This window comes from Amia ocellicauda, chromosome 10 (assembly GCF_036373705.1).
Source record: "Amia ocellicauda isolate fAmiCal2 chromosome 10, fAmiCal2.hap1, whole genome shotgun sequence".
Classification (NCBI taxonomy): domain Eukaryota; kingdom Metazoa; phylum Chordata; class Actinopteri; order Amiiformes; family Amiidae; genus Amia; species Amia ocellicauda.
In genome coordinates, this window is record NC_089859.1 from 4,407,117 (window position 1) to 4,426,529 (window position 19,413).

The window sequence follows — 19,413 nt, forward strand, 5'->3', positions numbered from 1 at the left end:
TAAAACACTAATAACTGTTCCAATTCCAAATGCAACCCAGTGCGTATATCCTGCCCGAGCTGAGCGTGCTCACTGTACAGCTTATATCGGTGGGTAATGAACACACTGGACGCTTTACCTTGTCGTTTCTTTCACAGAGGAATTTCAGCTTCTGCGCCTTCTTGTGCATGAAGACCCCCTCCAGGTTCCCCGTCTCCACCGACCGCAGCTCGATGGCCTTGTCCCCCCAGCCCATGACCTGGTTCGACTGCAGGTACGCTGGAGACACGGGGCACAGAGGGAATGAGCTACATATCAATACGAGCTCTTTTAGATGTCCCTTCTAAAGTGTCCTGGGACGACCCAGTTGTGAATTGTAAACATCTGTAGGCTCCATTTTCAATGTCTCTTCCACCGAACACATTGCACACTTGGGTTAAATCCACAGTGCCCCCCTGTACCCAACCCCCAGTGGAAGATGCGTCTCCGTGATTAATAGAAACACAGAGTCTCCTGGATAAACATATTTTTAGACCATGTGCCCCAAATCTGTCACAAAAGGCTCGATCAAGCGCTTGGTTTCTGGGTTTCCTCTCTGGCCATGATAACCCTCAGTAAGTCAGTTACAATAATAGCTGTGATACTCATATAAAGCAGACTGGGGTGGTAAAACACAGATTGACACACAACCAGCAACACAGCAAACAAGGCTGTTAGGATGCAATGGCCTGTTGAACACTGAGCAACTTCATGCACTGCGTCCGTCCGTCCGTCCCGGCGTCACAGATACACAGGTGATCATACCGGGTCCCTCTCTGTAGTTGCCCGTGGGCAGATATGCCCCGTGGTCCTGAGTGGATGTGTATCCCTTTTCACAGCTTCTTAAAGCTGATTTGAATTGGCCACACACTACTTCATAAGAGCCCTAAGTGTGCGCTGTGTGGCCGAGTCCAAGGATTTGGATTGTGTTAAAAATCCACCAGAACCATGCATGCAAATTTAGCTTATTAAATGACTGAATGTGTGTCAAAAAACAAAACACAGTGACAGTTTGAAAGCATATCAATGCAATAGAAACACAACTACAAAAACTGTCAAAAACAAAAGCAAACACGATTTCTCTTTGAACTCTTTAAAGTTCTATTGCTTTCTGTTACCAGATTTCCACTGGAATAAAGCAGCTAATGAGTAAAACTAGGCCGCCTAGAGAAGTCAGAGACGTTTAGCGTAGATGAGCTTCTGAGAAACTGGTCAACCTATTCATGCATGTATTATTTTTACTTATAATAAATCAGGAGGCTACACACCCAGCAGGACCTAACTTTATAATATAAGACCAGAACCTTGTCATTGAATATGCATCTGTTCAGAGAAAGAAAATGATATGTATATTTACACACACACACAAACACACACTAGTGTATGTGCCCGTGTTCACAACACTGCAGCTCCACCAGGTCAGTGCCTTTGAGCCGACAGCTGCTCAGATCAAGAGGGACCAGAGACTGCAATTCGTACCAACAGAGGCCGGCATCTCTCCCCACTGCAGCACCGTCTCTTTAGTGATGCGTCCATAGGTGTCGAAGTAAACGCCTTCGTCCTCATAGCATGCCAACAGCTCCCTGCCACTGGCGCCGGGCAGGATGATGATGGCATGAGGGCGAATGCTTCCCTGGATCTGAAATGAAACATAATTTTTTGTCACATTGTTGATATTATGGTTACTTTCTAACACCTTCCCGGGACACTTGAGGAACCCCCGGAGTACAAACTGACAAGACAAAAACCAAAACCGATACGAGACTGTGACGCGTGTCCCTAATGCAGGACGCACTTCAAACAGAGAACATCAACACCTGAGCTCTTTCTGAATGTGAAATATTGTGCTTTCAAGAAAAAATAACTACTCTTGAATTCAGCATTGCCCAAAGTCTCTGAACCTCACATGTTCAATAAGAAAGAGTATGGGCCAAATTGTTCACACTGTGAATTGACTGCAGGAGAATTAGTAGAACTGAACTGTTTATAATTCATATTAGTTATTTATTAATAATCACAGTGGATTATTTTCTAAAACGTTACCAAAACTACTCAAACAGTTTTAAAATACATAAAATGTGATAAAAAATTAAAAAAACAAATAAATGTAGCCTGAAATAATATTGAAGATTTCAATAGGTATATCGATATTCAGTAAGAGTCGTTATGAGCCCATGTCATGGCAGTGAGATTCTCATGGGAGAAGAAGCGAAAACGATCTGAATAATCTCAATAAACTGTGAATGTGAAATACAGACACAACTGGAATCTGTGTCTGTTACCATACTTTCAGATCACTTTCAGATTTCTTCATTTGAAATACCAACTATTATAGCACATTGGTTTGCATATCTTATATCACAGCTGGATTTGTGTTCTATGTCACTCTCTGCCATGTGGCTTTACACAGTTCTAGCACATTTATAACGACAGGTTGAAGGCATCAGCCAAGTAAATCAACAATACACAATTTTAGTCTAAAAAACCTCTTGAAAACAACACATAATTATTGATATTTTGTCTGATTTTGCTTAGTATTTAGTATTGCAGTGAATGTATTAAACAAAACTTAATTGAACATTTCAGACCGTTAATAAGCCCAAACAAAACCACAATTGGTTCTCAACTGCATTGTATTACAGCTTGTCTATAACAGCTCAGTGTTCAGTAGCTACACCCCCACAGCAACGAGCACAGAGCCATGCGCTCACGGTGCTGAGAGCCTCCACTAAAGGATGCAGGTTTGAGAATTCACAGACAGATCAGACTCTACTCGCCGGGTTGAAAGCCTGACTCCCACATGACAGACAGTCCCTCTGCTGCGCCACCACGATCCTCAACATCAACACGGGCATCCACAGCCGCAGAGCGATTTTGATGCGCTGCCTCGGTATTCTCATGAGCGGAGCAGACGGAGGAGAGCGAGAGAGAGAGAGTGTGCGTGTGTCTGTGTGTGCATGTGCAACGAGTGGGAGAGAGTGAGTGAGTGAGAGAGAGAGCGAGGGATGAGCAGCGTGGTTCAGTGCAATGCAAGAGATTCCAGCTCTCAACTGAACATGCTGCTCCTGTGCTATATATATATATATATATATATATATATATAGAAACTAGCACAGATAACGGGTCACTTTAACAAGCGCATTATTAAACGGAGGCACCGAGGTGTGGGGGAGGTATTTTTAGCACAATTTGTCACGCTGAAAAGTAGCACACATGGAGAGAGACATGGGGCCAAGCAGGACAGCCAATCCAAGCTATCTGGGACAGCACTGGGAAAGAGAGTGTTTGGATGGACTGGTGCTGATGATGAGGAAACTGCGTGGACACTGTAGCGCTGTCTCCAGGATGCTAATCACGCTGTTTTCTGAGCTGCATCCCCTGCTCGTGGGCGATGGCGTCTCATTAGAAGAGTCAGCATGTGTGTCCTGCTGAGCACTGACAGCAGTATAAATGGCCCTTTCTTTCAAACAGATTAGCAATAAGCAACACCTAGCTCTCCCAGTGAACGGCCAGGTGTCACAAAGTCACGGTCTAGTGCTCCGGAGAAGTGTGCGACTGACACACACACGAGCATCAGAAACAGAGACTGCAGTTTACAGGGCTGATTGAAACCTGCCAATGTCATACTAAATAGGCTACCACTGCTAACTTGCTAACTATATTTTTTCTTTATAAATCAGGTGCCAAAAGAAACTAAAGAAGAAAATGACTACAGACCGTGTATTCAGTACTTTCAGGAAAGAACAAACATCAATAGCCTCCAAAATGACAGGCATGGTTAAATGGATACATGGATTAAGATCATATGAAATAATTTGGATTTCCTGATACGGGAGTTATTTAGTTCACAGGTTTATATGAACCCCTTAAAATAAGAAATCCCTCAAGACAGGAGACTTATGGTTATTAACTTCCATCTTATTTCCAGACGGAGGTCAGTTTGCAGAGACTCACGTGTGTTGGCAGGTAGAGGTCATAGGGTATGCCAGAGTCCACGTCGATGGCATGGAACCCAGAGACGGAGCCGTAAATGACCTTCAGCCTCTGTCCGTCTTCCACCGTTAAGTCCACGGATAACGGCTTGTGAGGGAGAGACACGAAGGACTGCGAACGCAAAGCCAGGGCGTTATTGAGGCACCTGTTCTCACAACGGCTCTCTTGTCTTTAGGGAATAAAACCCACTGAGAGAAAAGGGAATATCTGTAATGTCATGTTTTTGAAATAAACAACAAGTGGGCTGTAGACTGTAGCATCAACCACCAAAGAAACAGGGGGAATAAAGAAAGATTAGACCAAATCAAAACTCTGACCTCTGGCAGTGGCCCCTGACAAATGAAATAAAGTATATACAGTAAACAGTGTTTGTGATTCACAGGTTGATCTTGCTTTAGAGGGACAGTGAAATACTAAAACACATGAATGAGTAGGCTCTGTAATTGACACATCAAAATACTTATTTGGTGAACAGTGGCATCTCCTTTACTCTTGAACAGCGAATCATTTCTCAATAAACACTATAAACACACGGCAGAGTAGGGTCCCTCACAGCACATCTCCATCAGTCATGTGTGTCCAGCTTGTTAAAAAAGTGACATCATGAAGATAAAACAACACAGAGTGAGGAGATGCCAACAGTGAACTGTCCAAGATCTTCCATTAAGCGACTGAGTGGCTGCAATACAGACAATACAGCGTGCATGATGTCTCTGCACAATTAAAACAGAAACCTAGAAAACTCTGTGGAAAGTAGGACTTGCCCCTCAGGAAATTACAGGAAATAGGACACTTTTCGAAAGCGACCTTTTTAATTTCACAGCTCTGTTGGGTTCTGTGAGTATGACAGCCCAGATTCCCAGGCAAGGACAGCCACCAGAAACTGTGTCACTTCGGTCGGGTTGTAAAAAAAGGTGGTCCACTATAATACATACAAAATAATATGAATAATAATGATTTAAAAATGAAAACATCTTCACTCTGCTCTGCTACACTGGGCTGGATTAAACCACAGTACAGACAAGGCAGGCAATCAAGGTTAGTGCGCTCTGTGTGGCCTCGCGTTGTCCCCGAATCACGTAATCAGTTTACTATGAATAGAGAGATCGCTCAGCGCACGCCCCGGGGGATTGTTTTTCACTACACTACTTATTTGACACTAGATCTAACATACAGATTCATCGTACAATAACACTGGGCTGTGAAGGTCATGCTGAGTTTTTCGCCTTTAAATCATTTTCTTCTTCTGGTTATATATAAAAGTGTTCAAAGTGATGGACTTAACAGTGTGCTCTGGTTCTGATGCCGGCCATTATGCATAACGAGAGAGAGACACAAAGCGACGCACCGCTCTCTGCCTGTGACTCACGCGTGTCACAGAGAGCTGGATTTTGAACCCACCTTGAAAGCCATGAACTTGTGGTAGGGTTTGGGAGCCCAGGCGTACACCTCCACTGAGTTCTTCAAGGCAATGACCAGGAACTTAATCCGTTCATATTTCACTGGATTGTAAAGGGGAAAAGTATTCTGTTACTGCAAACTGCTTTCAAATCCCTATTACTGATGAACTGGGTGTCACACAGAAGGCAAGACAAGTTAATAAATTCACATTTTATAACAGTTATGACAGTTTTTATTGTGGATACACTGTTAAAACATAAATATACCCAGTATTTCCATATAACCAGATGCTATAATCATAGATGTATTTGAAATAGATGTATTCCAAAATGTATTTACTATAAGATATGCATTGTTTTGGTCGCTATGCACATTTTAAATTGCTATTTCTGTTGGAAATGATTTAACGGCCATCGTTTGCAGACTCGTGTAACAACACGGCGCCGGTGTTCGTACTGACTGGTAGCTGAAGTGGTGGGTTTATTTTATTCATGGATGATAATCTTATCTAATTAAGGTGGCATATAATTATTTATAACAAGCAACTACTGCATTTTGAAGCTGCCGTGTACTAAGCACCACAGTTAATCAAAGCTCAGAGTCTATACATGTATTTAAATCCATGGGCAATTGCACAAACTTGTCCCGTCTCAAACTGTCAGAATGATAAGAGCTAGGGGGGCAGATTGACAATTCATTAATCATTGAGCAGCCTCGTCAATGTCTTCTTGTTCTTTCAACAAAAAGGGACACTTTAAATGACTGTGTCTAGTTGCATAAAACAATTAAAAGCGAAGTTTCCTCTCAGCTCAAGTGTCCTGTGAGCTCCTGGATGAAGACTAGACTGAACAGGACACAACCCTGCGATCTGAACTCACAGTCCGGGACACAGCGATGTCTCTTACCGACTTTGTAATGCACACAGCCCTCCAGATCCCCGACCGACGTCCAGCCCTGCCTCTTCTCCACATCGGGGTCGTTGCGCAGAATCTTGTTCCGCAGCCAAGACAGGTAGTATAACCTCAGCTTGTTCTTTTTACCTGGAGCACAACATGTCATAAATATCATCATCACATCAGACGGGAGCTAAACTGATTCACACCTCTTTGTCTGCTGTGAAAATGGAGAAAGAGCTTGGAATGGAAATCAGAATCAAGGGGAGATGTTTACAGAGATGCAACTTCTCGCCATCTGTTCGTTTCATCTGAACTGCGTGATCCGGGCTCTCAGAACATTCCTCAGACAACAGCACTGACCTGAAATAGTGATGAGGACGTTGAGTCCCTCCAGGACATCCATCTGCTGGAAGCGTCTCCGGCTGATGAGGGAGTAGACCTTGCCCTGGCCGCTCCGGTCCAGTAGCCACAGCCCGTTCTCCGTGCCCACCAGCAGATTGACCCCTGGCAATACCAACACGCCGTCAGGGAGGGAGAGTAGGCAGGGTCTGCTCACTAACGCTCAGCATGGTTCAGATGTCAGATGTGTCTTTGTTGTCCCCGTGGGCAGAACACCAACTCCACAGTGGATTTATTAGAAGGCACTTTGCCCACGAGCAACGACAGTCAATGTGAATTTACAGCAACAAAGCGCTCACTTTGACACACACTGTAAATGCGTTTAAAAACAGGGCACGAGTTACCATGTAATACATCATACTTGCCTTTCTTAACAAAGAGCGAAATTAAAAACATGTATATGTGTGCAGAAATAGAACCTGTGTGTGCAAACCGATGAAAACTTTTAAACAAACGTATTAAATTATAAATCCCTAAGTGCATTTATTTAAAAGTATAACATTCACACAAAATCAGTTGCATTTGGGTGAAATTTCTATTTCAGTCGTATCTGTCTCAACATGATGTTATAATAATGGAATTGTTAAATTGCTCTGCTCTTGCTATGCATTTACCACAACATTTCACAACATTATTCTGCCTGTTCCACACACTGTCCTGCCAAAACACCCCAACTGTTTTATCACTTAGCTCTACAAACAAAGGTAAAATAAACCCTTAATTTCGGGCTCACTTTTTGAGATCTCAATGGCCTCTTCATCAGGACCTAATCTGCGTTTTAATTGAGAGACTCATCAGAGCTCGGCGTGGGGAAAGAGGATGGTGCAAGCAGCCCTTGTACACGGTCACTATTCCTGTCCTCTGCATGTCAGTGCTGCTGTATTTACCCCACAGAGCGGCGCACAAGATCTCAGCGTTGAACTTCTTCTTGTACTTGCGGATCTCCGGGGTGTCGCTCTGCGGCCGGATGTTGGTCGGGTTGACGTTCACGACAGATCCCTTCCTGGTGTTCTCTCTCCTGAAGGGCTCGCACTTAAAGTTGGCTGGAAATACAAATATAAATGTGTTAATACATTTATATCAAGCTTTACGGTGCCCTGGTATTGAAGCAGAACACTGTTGTGCTTTCAATACTTATTCACATATGCTGATTGACTGTGCTGGACTCAAGTCCCGTCTTCATATAACAGGGGGGATTTACATTGTATTTAAAGAACTATATTGATCATAAAATAGTGGATATGTGTTTTGGATACATTGTAACACAGTTCATATTTACACTCCAACAGTATGATACCAATTAATTTAATCTTGAAATGTATTGGAATTTCTAATGATTCTGGAGCATCTTGTTAATTTAACTTCCAATGAAACGAGGACTGAATATTGATTAAGGAAGCGGAGATGTGGTTTGATGTCCTGAAAATATGTCAAAACAATTCTGAAACAATCATAAAACATTGCATTACAATTTAATGTAATGGTATTCATTTTTCAGAGATTGTTAAAACCTGTACATCTGTGTAAGCATGTCGGTGTCAGCGGGTGTTTCATTGCTTAATTGTTTAATTACATAATTATACACCTGTGAAATGTGGGGTTAGACAGCAAATGCTTTTTCTGCTTTTTCTACTAAATGTTCCTCTGTGTTATTACTGTTCAGTTATCTGGCCTTCAATGCTATGTTGAACAGACAAGCTACAAATGTTTCCTTTAATGAAAATGTTTTTAGAAAGTTAGTTTTTTACAATGTAATAGAACATTTCCTTTATAAATGATCAAATGTTGTTACATAAATCAATGCCACCCCAGGCAGGTGTGTGAAGGCTGTGTTGTTCTCTGCAGTGTGGTTAAATCACATTGTGTATTTCTGTTACAATCCCCTTGAAATTGTAGGTATATAGTAAAATACTATGGTGGCCCTGAAGTGCAAACAACAGTACAGGTTAGTTTGATGAAATATGTAAGTTACCATCGATAAAGGCATCTGTGAAATTACTCTATAATAATAATAATAATAATAATAATAATAATAATAATAATAATAATAATAATACAATAATAACTAGAATAAGGATATAAGGATTCCAAGTGAGTTTTACTGTAATGCAATAGTTCAGTAACTTTATTTAAACTGCTATTTCCAGAGTGATGGACCCCGAGGTTGTGGGATGTTGTCTAAAGAGGTCTCTGTAGTTTGGCATGAACATTAAATAGAAGTCGGTTTGTGGTGGGAGAGGTTGTTAATGACACTTTCACAGTTTCAAAACAGTCACTTCACTCAATATCCTGCAGCTGTTTAGCGCCTGATCTCAAGCCTCACGCTGATTCCTGCAGCATCGGGACCTGAGCAGCGATTCACTTCACAGCAGGAGCAATGTCAAGGTTTGGGGATGAAACCAGTCTTACAGCAACAACAGGCTTCCTACACCAGCCTGGACCCCAATACTGATCAGAGAGAAGAGTCTGTACTCACGGGGGCCGCCCCCCACCGGGCTCAGAGGAGGAGAGATCTGCAGCAGCCGTGGGTCGATGAAATGAGTGAAGGAGGAAGAGGAGGAGGAGGAGCTCTGTTTCCCGGGCTGGCCGCCGATGGGGCTCTGCAACACAAAGCAGACACAGCACGTCACTGTGAGAACGGACAGACAACAACCCTGCGTGTGAGCTCCAGTGTGTGTAGCTGATCCCCCTGCTCTGAAATGCTTGGTATCATATGTCGAGTTGTGGGAAAGTTTTAATCACATGACTCGTTCTGCATCCTGAAGGGTGAAGGTGCAGCTGCGCCCTCTGGTGTTTTAAACATTTATGTACAACATATAGATGGGCTTATCCTTTTGGCCCAGTAAAATTAAAACATCTGGTTCTCTGCCACACTTTTTCCTTCTGCCGCTGTAAAACCAACTTTAATATCTTTAATGTCTTGGTCCCAGAATGAGAGCGACTCTCCCTTAAGAAGAGTAACAGTGCAGGAGAAAATGAGACTCAATCTGCACACAGAAATCAGCTCCACGGGGGTCTCTCACTTTCTTCTCTCTAACTCTAGGTGGTCCGGCGGTTAAGGTTGTTAACAGGTGACTCAGTGGACACATGACTGTGGGATGCATCAGTGAGTTACAGGAAAGTAAAAGAAAACCATGAACTGAATGACAATGAACTGAAATGTCATTGAAAGATATGGTTATTATGTTGCATGATTAATGTATTACTGTAAATGTGCACAGAGAACAGGTTTGTAAGAAATGTAGTTCAGACCGACTCTAGTCTCATGTCTCCGGCTCTGGGTGGCAGTGTTGCAACACCAGTGACTGTAACAGACTGTTCTTCAGATTTTCATGGCATTTTTTTCATATCGAATAGAGACCCAATCACAGCCTGAACACGACTTCAGTTTCATCTGCATTAAATGCCACTGTAGTATTGCCTCATAGCGCCTGTCTCCATGTGTCCTGGAAATGTCTTTGACAATGCACTCAGTGATATTTATTTATTTATTTATTTATTTATACACACACATCCTGATAGAAAACGGATGTGTTTTTTCTTATATTTGTAATATACAGAGAGAACACAATATAATGATATAAACATATATAAATATGTGAGTTTCCCACATGGGCTTACATAGGACAAGTCAGTAACTACATTGAACTCATTCAGAATTATTCTGCTTCTTCTCTCTGCTTGCTTCTCTCACACTGCCTCTCTGTTTCATAGTCTCAACCTAAAACCTGAAACCTGGCTAGATGTGTCAGCTGAGTGACTGGACTGAGAGCCTCACCTCCAGCCCAGCGCTGCTCGGGGGAGACGGGGGGCCGTAGGGGTCTCCCTGGGGGCGGCCCGGGCCCTCTTGGCGCTCGCTCCGCTGTAGGAGATCAGGGAGAAGGTAATTCTGATTGCAAAGCCCTAGTGGCCTCTGAGGGGGGCTACTCTTTAGGTCAGCTACATTCTGCTAAAACAAAAGCATGACACAGAGGCTGCATTACTGCGGGGCTCCTGCTCACATTCATCACAAACACAATAACACAACGCTAGTTCCCCAGCTGAAGAGTGTCTTATAGAAACGGTTGTAATTTTATTATAGATAACAGTATGAACAGTTTTAATACAGCGCTTTACAGTAAACAGACATATTGCACCATCTAGCGCCTGTATCTGAAATAAGACAAGCTTGTAATAGCAGAACTAGGTCATGGGAAAATTATGTTCCTTATTTTGTATGTTGTTGAGCTCTTTAAAAAACCCTGGAAGGTGAGAAACTTTATTTTATAGAACAAAACTAAAAGAAACAAACATCTATTATTTGAATTAGAATGCAATTAGAATATTAATGATAGTATTTCATTGCTCAGCCTATGTAATATTAACTGAATATATCAGGAGACCTAACAGTGCACAGCTGACGTATTGACAATTATTCGGGGGTGCGTTCAGGTCAGATACATATGTTTAAGCAACAGCATGTCGGCAAGGATTAACAGGGAAATAAAGTATGGTAAACTAATTCATAATCAACAAATGTTAATAAATGGACTGTGATGGGGATGGAGGTTTAAGGAGACAGACAGGGACGTTATTCAGACACTTGTCAGATTAAATTAATGTACAAATCCTGTAAAAAGACCAAAGATACAGGTTAAAACATTTCTGATCACTGGTTGGGGGGAGAGCAGGTTTACCTGGAGTTGATTTAAATTGCAATGCGGCTGCAAAATGATTCCTTCCGGCGGTGCTCTGGAAAACTTCCCCTTTCCGTTACTCAAAACACGCCTGTGTCACAGAAAAGCAAAAGTCAAGGACGACAGCATCATTATTCAGTGCCTTATTACTGGCAGTGCTCAGGTAATATGACAAAAGCATGGAGCTATTTATTAACTATTCAATTCTTGCCATACCTTGCTTTGGAAACAAAACATTTAATTTTAAAAACATAAAACATAAGAACTAAAGCACAGCAGGCTGGTCGGGCCACGGTGCTGTTTTGGTTGCTGTTATTAGTACTTTTCTTAAACAAAATACATAAAGGTGTCTTATTATTCTTTATTTACCTGAGATTACAAAGCACAGCCCCTTGTACTTACGTTTAAAAGAGTAACACTTTGTCATGTTCAGAAGAAATTACTACCTAACACTCGCCTCTAATGAACAGTTTCAGCCGAGCAGCTCCTCGACGCTTCCCGAAAACAAAACACACTTTGTATCAAGGTTATTGTGAAGATGATTAAACGCCTGTGCGTTGTCACAGAAGCCTGTGCGCGTCTCTCTCTGACATTAGAAGAATGTACTTTAGACTCTTTCAATTTAGCCTGGTCACAATTTCAAAGTCGAATGCATAGCTTTTCAGAAACTACTTTGGGGAAGCTGATAACCAAGCATCTGCGGTTGAGGGATTAATGTGTGGCGGGGCAGCCAAGGTCTTTGGACAGGCCTGGGCAGAGCACCGCGAGTGGGGAAGTGACTCACAGTCCAGACTGGACCATCTGTTAAATATTGATTCACCAGCTACAGATCAAACCTTTTTTTCATGACAGTCTGGTAACAGTGGAATTTGGGCCTTTTTAGAGAAATAGAAAGCGTGAGGCGCACAGGCAGGGCACTGCCGTGGTGTGTGGAGGGCAGAGGGAGGTTGGGTCGACTTGGGTTCCTGGCTGCTCCTCGGATCAGTCTGGATGAAGACGCGCACACAGTGTTGCTCTGGGTATTTTTATATTTGCAAAGCATTAAATCAACATCAGCAAACCTTCGCCGACCCAAACCCATCAGTAAATAGAGGCTTCAAGTCCTCTGGCCAGAAGCACAAAGATCTTAAAGGTCACCTGAGTAGCATTCGTGTGCCTAGAGTTGTAGACTTACCTGGACACATGGAAGTACATTTGCTAGTTAAGAGAAAAGCTATATTTAATACTTAAAGATCAACTGAACAGTAATATATTTTTTAAAACTCATAAAAGACTCCATTCTCACTTTCCTGATTAGTGTGAGGACTCTGCACAGTTTCCTTGCTTAATCATGTTTGGGAGCTCTACTTTAAACAAGAAAAAAATGAAAAAATGTCTGACCCTGTAGAAGTGTCCACTGAAAACTTGCATGTTCCCCTTCCTGAGCTCTGCTTGTATATATCTATATCTATCTATCCATCCATCCATCCATCTATCTATCCATCTATCCAAAAAAAAAAATTGGAAATAATGGGAACATCTAAAATGCCAAACAACGCCTCCAAATAGGAAAGAATGAAATCTTTGCCATGAAAAATTATTTTGGCACCGCAATCAAAAACTGAGATGCGATTATTAGAAGAGTGGAATAATTCTACAGTAACCTCTATAGCAGTGATGACAGAGGAAAAGAGGTCTCCATGAACACAAGCGAGACACCAGATGTGACTCCAGAAGAAGGAGGCTTTGCCAAAGAGAAGATGAAAAATGGAAAAGCGCCTGGAGACGATGGGATCACAGTGGAGATCCTGAAAGACGCTGGAGAAGAAATGGAGAAGAGTCTTGCAAAAGTGTCTTCAGTGAAGAGGACGTGATATTGTCTAATGTCAGAAGTGGCTCTCACACTGACTCCTGCTCAGAGCGAGCGACAGTCATGGCAGAGGGTTGGGTTCGAGCCATATGAGATACGCAACACACAGAGATCCAGGGCTGAGGGGATCTTCTGTGACATGTCCACACAGTTGGGCGTATCCTACTTATTAATCATTAACTGTAGAGGTATAGGTCCCCAAAACACCAATCAATGCTCCATCATCTGAATACTATAAGGAAATGAGAGTGTTTTTATTGAACAATTAATTTAGCAACACTTTAAGTATTACATAAGGTAGCTTTCCCTTAACTAGCAAATGTGTTCAGTTCCTGTGAGCAATACCCTGAAACTCCAGGAACAATAAAAGGGAACCTCGAGCGCTGTATGCAACGGGTCGCTGTCGTCAGGACAAACCTGCTGACGTGCTCTCATTAGTGCTGCTGGGGGGGAAAGTACAGAGAAAGGGTACGAGGCAGAACTGAAAGCGTACGAACCGGGCGGGGCTGCGTTCGTCCTCATCGCTGCTCCCCACTTCATCACTGGACGAAGAGTAGTCTGTGACCTTGAACAGACTGGGGTTCGACTTGATCCCAGACGAATGGACTATTCCCTGGCAACACAAACACAAAGCAGAGTCCTTACTTAAAATCCTGACCCCTAATCTTTAGCTTTATTTTCTCAATAGATAAAAACAGCTAAAAAGAGACTATTTTCATAAATAATCACCAACTAAAATGACACACAATAAGGGTGTTACAATAGTGTGACTCCTGCAGAAATGCACTACAACTAATGTATATTAAAGGCAATACTTTATATTTACATGCTATAGACATGTATGACCAAAACATAGACCTAATTATTACATTTCACATATATTTTATAGAAATACTTAAATAACCTAAGGGCTTGTCCTGCCATGGGTAAGTCTGCTATGTTGTTCTGTGTGTCATAATGCAATGTGAGGCAGGGTCACTTTATTATTAACTATAATAATTAGGACCCACGCACTGCGCACTGTTAAAGCGTTATCTAAAGACAGGGGATGGGAATAAGAGCGTACTTGGACTGGTGTTCCTGGGCAGCTGTCTTCGGACCGTTTATACTGCTGCTGGTAACGGTTTTGTAGAAGAGGGCTTTCCATCTTAGAGAAGCCTGGCAGTGAAAAATAACAATCATCATGCACTTGCTTTTAAACTAAACTGAATTAGCCGGGTAACTTCATGGGCGCCTGATATTGATCTTCGTAGGATTTGCTACAGGGGGCCATCGCTGGGCTTTTCTCCTCCTAGTTGGCCTGGGGGTAGATTACAACCACCCCAAACTAATCCCTTCTATTAAATCAGAGTATTCAATGCATGTGGCGTATGTTTCTACAGGAGAAATGCTTGCTTTGCTGAGATGAAGGAGAGGAGGAAAAACAAGACACATTGTACAGCAAAGCTCTCCTCTATTTATAAACTGGGTGCTGTGACTCATTATGCATGTGCCTTCTTATGACACACTTCAAACCCTCTCTGTAATATCCCACGCCTGCTCTTCGGCTGTAAGAAGCAGACTTTAAAGCATGCCCACATTAACAGCAACTGCAGGCTTCTTGTTTTTGACATCAGCTTCCTTTGAGTCTCTTTGGGTGTTGACTGAATTAATTTATGCCCCCTCTCAGAAAACAAGCGAGTCAGAGAAAGAGAGCAACCTGTGTGCATTACTTCCTCTTTTTATTTTTCGCAGCAGCCTATTTTGAGCCGTTACAGTGCACCCATTAATTGCAGCCGACTATTTCTCCACCCAGTTTACCACAGAGCAAGTCAGTCACCCACACGCCTTGCTACACTCCCACACACCCAGAAATACACTGCAGTAGGTCTGCAAAGCTCTGCTGTCATCAGCAAAAGGGTTGTTTTCTGTAGTCTATCAAAGCTGTAGCACCTGAAGTTACTCTAACACAATAATGTGTGTGCACCATAACGGCTACCAAAGACAGCACCATCTCCTAAAAACTTCAAATGTCTGTTCTCTGTAAGTGGCTGCTTCTCAGGAAGGAAAGATTTAAAATAAAATAAGCATCAGTATTTGCTTCATTTATTCTTCCCTGTTTTGCACAGTCAAATCGGGAATGGAAGAAAACTGTAGTTGTGGTTCTGTGCAATTCACAATCTGTATTGCTTTGCTGTGCCGTTCATGTGACTAAAACAGACACGTGTACTGTTTTAGTCACGTGTACTAAATCTCCCAGATCAAAACACCTTCTCTCGCACCAGCCTGCGCAGCTCACTGACGCGAATATACGTACAATATGTCACCAGGACTCGAACCGCAGAGATGGTAACAAAATCCAGAGAATAAAACTGGAATGCAAATCAGTTTGGATCGATACAAGCATATCGACTTCCAGCGACATTCACTGGCCTGTATTGCTTAACCGAGTCGCCCGACCCTGAGCAACGTCTTTACTCAATCTTTACTCAAGCCTTACTCAAGACACACCTGTTCATACTGTACGTGTCAAACCTCAGCTCCCCATCCTTGACAATATGGCATTTCATTGCACTCACCAATCCTCATCTTATATCTATGCCCTATGTAATCATTCTTCTAATATGTAAAGAAATAAACAAACAATTATAATAATAATAAGACCTAAAACAGTGTCTAGTTTTCTGCGTAAATGGGACTGCAGCGATTGCCACGAAAACAGAACAACAGAGGGGCAAATCCAACTGAGGCCGTCTCAGCCCTGAACTCAGCGGCGATGCACGCTATTGTGGGGTGTGTTGTCAGAATGAAGAGTGTGTCAGCCTCAGAGTTGGACCCCAGCAGACTCTAACCTGACTGGGTGCTGCTGGTGGAGCTGCTCGTGCTGTGAGACGAGGCCGGCTGGGTCCTCCTGTCCATCAGAGCCGGCTGGAAGCCACTGGGAAGAGCGAGGGCAAAGAGGAAGATGTTTCTGTTAATGTTTTAAATGAAGGCAGACAAAAAACACGGCAATAAAACACTGGAAGTGCAGCATTCAAGTTAATTGAAGTTGAAGACCCTATTTATAATAATCACTGGGGCTTTGTGAGCCGGCGAAGTTCGCAATTAATGCCTGCCGAAACGAAATCAACAGTCTTGCACCAAATAATAGCAGACAAAACAAAAGAGCACTTTACCATCTGTCTTCATCTCAAAGTTAATTAAAACACATTTTTAACTCCGATCTGCAGAATTGAATTCCTAATGCACATCTAGAAATGTGTCTATAAAGTGTATAAATCAGCGTTATTAATGATATCAGGTACCAGACCCACCTTGACTGAGTTCTCTGGTGATTTGAGAGTTCTTTGAAATACAACTTTGAAGTTGTGCGTTCTGGTACCTTGGAAAGAGGATTAAACATAATTAAACACTGCCTTCTGGGAAGTTCACTCCTTCGCTGAGAAACAGAAGGAACTTATATTTACAGCACATATATTGCATAACCACTGAGGGGGTGACAGTCAGATAACATGCTGATGTGTTTATGTTTCATCTCTGGGACCCCGAGATTCGCTCGTGTTTTTAGGTTTTTTTGGTTTGTTTTCAGTTTTGAACTAATCATACATTTATTACACAATATGGAACAAAAACAGTTGCTGTGTAGAAACAGCCCGTGGCCAAATCCAGGGGGCGTTTGAGCCGAACTGCAGTGGGCCGTGTTTAAAGGGAGGCTGGAGCTGTTTTCTCACATTTATTGAGTAAGAAGATTCAGTAAACTTTAAAGAAGACTATTTTCTAAAAAGAATAGACCTTTTTTAAATGACACACATTAGAATTACTGATACCCTGAGGTGTGTTATTAAATATATGCGCAGTGATTAAAAGTTTTCAGTGTGAGCACATCTTTTTGTTATTCAGTAATATGCTATTATGATTTCATTCAGTGGGAAAAGGGAAGGAATACCAGCTCTTTGTTAGAGGAAGTAAAGGGTAAAAAGGGTGGATTGACCAACCTCTCAGTCAAAGGTGAAAACTTGAAAATGGAAGTTGAAAGCAGCATTGTAGTGCCTTTGCTTTTCTGTTATTATGTACTCAGAAATAAGGCTGAACATTGTTACACACACGTCACTCTGTTTCTGAGGTTTTGTGGGGATTCTGAAATGAAGCAGCCCCGGTTTATTGCGTCTCCTTCAGATCACTATTAGAAACTGGTTTGAAGCCAAGACAGAGACGGGGGCAAGGTGTGATCCAGATCACAGCCCGTCATGTTGTGAAATGTGGCTGCAACTTGGTTCTGGGCGGCACGGGCGGCCGAGAGGAAGCTCAGCCCCATGACTGTCTCTCCAGTTCCCTTTGCCAGCTGGATCAATAACACCGAGAGACATAACAAGCTCTGAGGCTCTGAGGGAAGCATGTGACCCGCCGGGGCTTCTGCACGAATTCAGACACACAATCCCTTCTCTCCATAAAACCCATACACACCAGAAACAAACTCACGTATCTGGCGGTTTGATGCGTTTGTTTAACAATAACTCGATATTTGTTGAAAAAGCAGACTTTCGGGTAAACAGACTTTCTTAATAACAACCGGAGATACTAGATCTGCTCTTCAGCCTCCAGATTTCTGCAGTGAATGAACAAACCCTCCCCTGGTCTGACCAGCAGATTTAAATTGAGTCACTGGAAATATGAAAACCTTACAGATAAATCATAACCACTGCAAAGGATTAATCAGTCAAACTGTGATGTTTTATACAGCTGGCCTATTCCACATGGAGAAGAACCGTAATGGACCAGCGTAGGCAATTATCTGATTAAAAAGGAGACCACTGAACTTTTACTTTCTCTACTAAGACTATATTGTGTTTCAGCCACAGCGGTGATATTGCAGTCTGTTCCACTGTGCGGCTGCTTTCTCTTATATTGTGATGCGCAGTAACAGTGTCTTCTGTTATAAAGTGCACACATGGAAATGCCTGGAACCCAGAAGAAGTGTTTAGCTTGATTTCACTACATTTTAGGCTATTGTCTTTTAACTTATTGGTGATCTGCTTTCATGTCTTGAGATTTAATGGCAGAATTACACTTTCAAAGTCTTGTTTTTTTTGCTTTAGGAGATGTGAAGTTTAATTTTACATTTAATCCATTTTTCATTTTATTTATTTCCTTCCGCTTGATTCTCCTGTGAGCAGCAAATCAACCTTGATTACATTTCCTCGTGAAACAGTCTGAAGACAATGTATATACTTATTTGAAATACTTATACAGTGTCCTCCTGCAGTGCGTTTCCTCAGACACATACCTTGGGGGGTGACTCCTCTGGGTTCGGGAAAAACACATCGTCCTTTTCTGGGGTCATGGGGGACATGGCCATGTCTGACAGAGAGCTGCTGTGCTGGGTGTCTCGGCTCGCTCTGAGATTGGCGTTCTGAAACACACAACAGCCACAATCAGCACACAATCCTCTCCCCACGCATCACTCTCCTTTTCTCAACAGAAACCCAATCCATTTTAAATCAGTAGCAGGTTTCACACACTGTCATTTGCATGTACAGTAGTGTTTCATATTTCACATGATAAGGGCTTAGATTAAAGGGTGCCTTTTTACCACTGTGTAAGATTTAACATCTGATTGTGTTGTTTTCCATTGCTGTTTCAGTTTGCCATTTTCATTCGGCAAATACCTCTTAATTCTCACTGAAGTAGAGTGGGATCACCGTGGATTAAGTCTACGATTCTTCATCAATTAAGTGACTCACAGTCTTCTCCAGTATAAAACCACACAACCCGATTGCACATATATATTTGATGGAAAAGCTAGTCAGACTGACACTGAGACGGGAAAAGGTCACAGGCTTAAGACAAAATAACAGGAAAGTGCAGAAAAAGGCACAAAATTACTTTACTTTTTTAAGTAAAGTCTGACAGAAGAAATCCCCCCAGGGTAGTTGTGAGGCACACGTCCAATAACAGCCAAAGACTGGGAAGATGTATTTTCTAATAAGACTAAGGAGTTTCGAAACATTAATGCAATAATGTCTTTGTTGATGCAAGAATGGTTCTTGGTAGCTCAGTTGAGCCATCACTTGTGTGACCAGAAAGGGAAGGTTCTGTAATAACACACTGGAGGTTTAATAAATCTGACCCATTGGACAATGAGAGGAGCAGAGCCACTGATACTGTGAATAAAGTGTTCGGTTCTAAATAAAATCCACCCGAG

General features: G+C 42.3%; 1 protein-coding gene across 4 annotated transcripts in view; it reads right to left on the reverse strand.

Annotated features, from left to right (window-relative positions):
• Window positions 1-19,413, reverse strand: part of LOC136759755 (mitogen-activated protein kinase kinase kinase kinase 4) — a 58,652-nt gene that overhangs the window by 4,764 nt on the left and 34,475 nt on the right. For 2 of the 4 annotated variants that reach the window (XM_066714769.1, XM_066714772.1), the window contains 15 exons: window positions 18,496-18,621; window positions 16,526-16,593; window positions 16,064-16,149; window positions 14,299-14,390; window positions 13,730-13,845; window positions 11,384-11,474; window positions 10,486-10,656; window positions 9,184-9,307; window positions 7,595-7,750; window positions 6,669-6,812; window positions 6,318-6,452; window positions 5,413-5,513; window positions 3,973-4,122; window positions 1,498-1,657; window positions 119-258 (listed from right to left, as the gene is read on the reverse strand). In XM_066714769.1, the coding sequence (XP_066570866.1) occupies window positions 119-258; window positions 1,498-1,657; window positions 3,973-4,122; window positions 5,413-5,513; window positions 6,318-6,452; window positions 6,669-6,812; window positions 7,595-7,750; window positions 9,184-9,307; window positions 10,486-10,656; window positions 11,384-11,474; window positions 13,730-13,845; window positions 14,299-14,390; window positions 16,064-16,149; window positions 16,526-16,593; window positions 18,496-18,621 (1,860 nt within the window). The remainder of the gene's footprint in view (window positions 1-118; window positions 259-1,497; window positions 1,658-3,972; window positions 4,123-5,412; window positions 5,514-6,317; window positions 6,453-6,668; window positions 6,813-7,594; window positions 7,751-9,183; window positions 9,308-10,485; window positions 10,657-11,383; window positions 11,475-13,729; window positions 13,846-14,298; window positions 14,391-16,063; window positions 16,150-16,525; window positions 16,594-18,495; window positions 18,622-19,413) is intronic. The other 2 variants (XM_066714771.1, XM_066714773.1) reach the window with 2 other exon arrangements.